This window comes from Calidris pugnax, unplaced genomic scaffold, assembly GCF_001431845.1.
Source record: "Calidris pugnax isolate Ruff unplaced genomic scaffold, ASM143184v1 scaffold63, whole genome shotgun sequence".
In the NCBI taxonomy this organism is placed as follows: Eukaryota; Metazoa; Chordata; class Aves; order Charadriiformes; family Scolopacidae; genus Calidris; species Calidris pugnax.
The window spans coordinates 2,968,492-2,969,106 of NW_015090852.1; the positions used below are offsets into that span (position 1 = coordinate 2,968,492).

Sequence of the window (615 nt, forward strand, 5' to 3'; positions counted from 1 at the left end):
TCCTCCTCCTCCTCCTCCTCCAGCAGCCAAAGGGATTTTTTCCCCCCCTTTCTTTTCTCTCTCTCCTTTTTTTTTTTTCCCTTCCCATTTTTTCCCCCCTCCTCCTCTTCCTCCCCGCCGCGGAGCCGGGCGCCAGCGTGAAGGATAAATAAAAAAAAAGCGAAGAGGAAGAGGCTGGGGAGGAGGAGGAGGAGAAGGGGGGGGAGGAGGAGGAGGAGGTGGAGGAAAGAAGAAGAAGAAAGCGAGCAAGAAAAGAAAGCGAGGAGCCAGGCGGCCAGCCCAGCCGCGCCGCTCCCGGCAGCCAGGGCAGGAGGAGGAGGAGGAGGAGGCGGCGGAGCGGGGGCCGGGGGCCGGCGATGGATGACCAGCCGCGGCTGATGCACACGCACAGCGGGGTGGGGATGCCGGGGCACCCGGGCCTGTCCCAGCACATGCAGGATGGACCAGGCGGGGCGGAGGGGGAGGCAGGCAGGAAGCAGGACATCGGAGACATCTTACAGCAGATCATGACCATCACGGACCAGAGTTTGGACGAAGCGCAGGCCAGGTGAGAGCGGGCGGACCGGCCCCCGGCCGGCGGGGAGGGGAAGGGAGGCGGGTGTGTGTGTGTGTGTG

At 64.6% G+C, this 615-nt stretch overlaps 1 protein-coding gene across 4 annotated transcripts in view; it reads left to right on the forward strand.

The window, feature by feature from the left end:
- Positions 1-6: 6 nt before the first annotated feature.
- PBX1 (pre-B-cell leukemia homeobox 1) overlaps positions 7-615 on the forward strand; it is a 187,912-nt gene continuing 187,303 nt past the window's right edge. For all 4 annotated transcript variants that reach the window (XM_014943483.1, XM_014943482.1, XM_014943479.1 and 1 more), the window contains exon 1: positions 7-547. In XM_014943483.1, the coding sequence (XP_014798969.1) occupies positions 357-547 (191 nt within the window). In that variant the 5' untranslated portion in view covers positions 7-356. The remainder of the gene's footprint in view (positions 548-615) is intronic.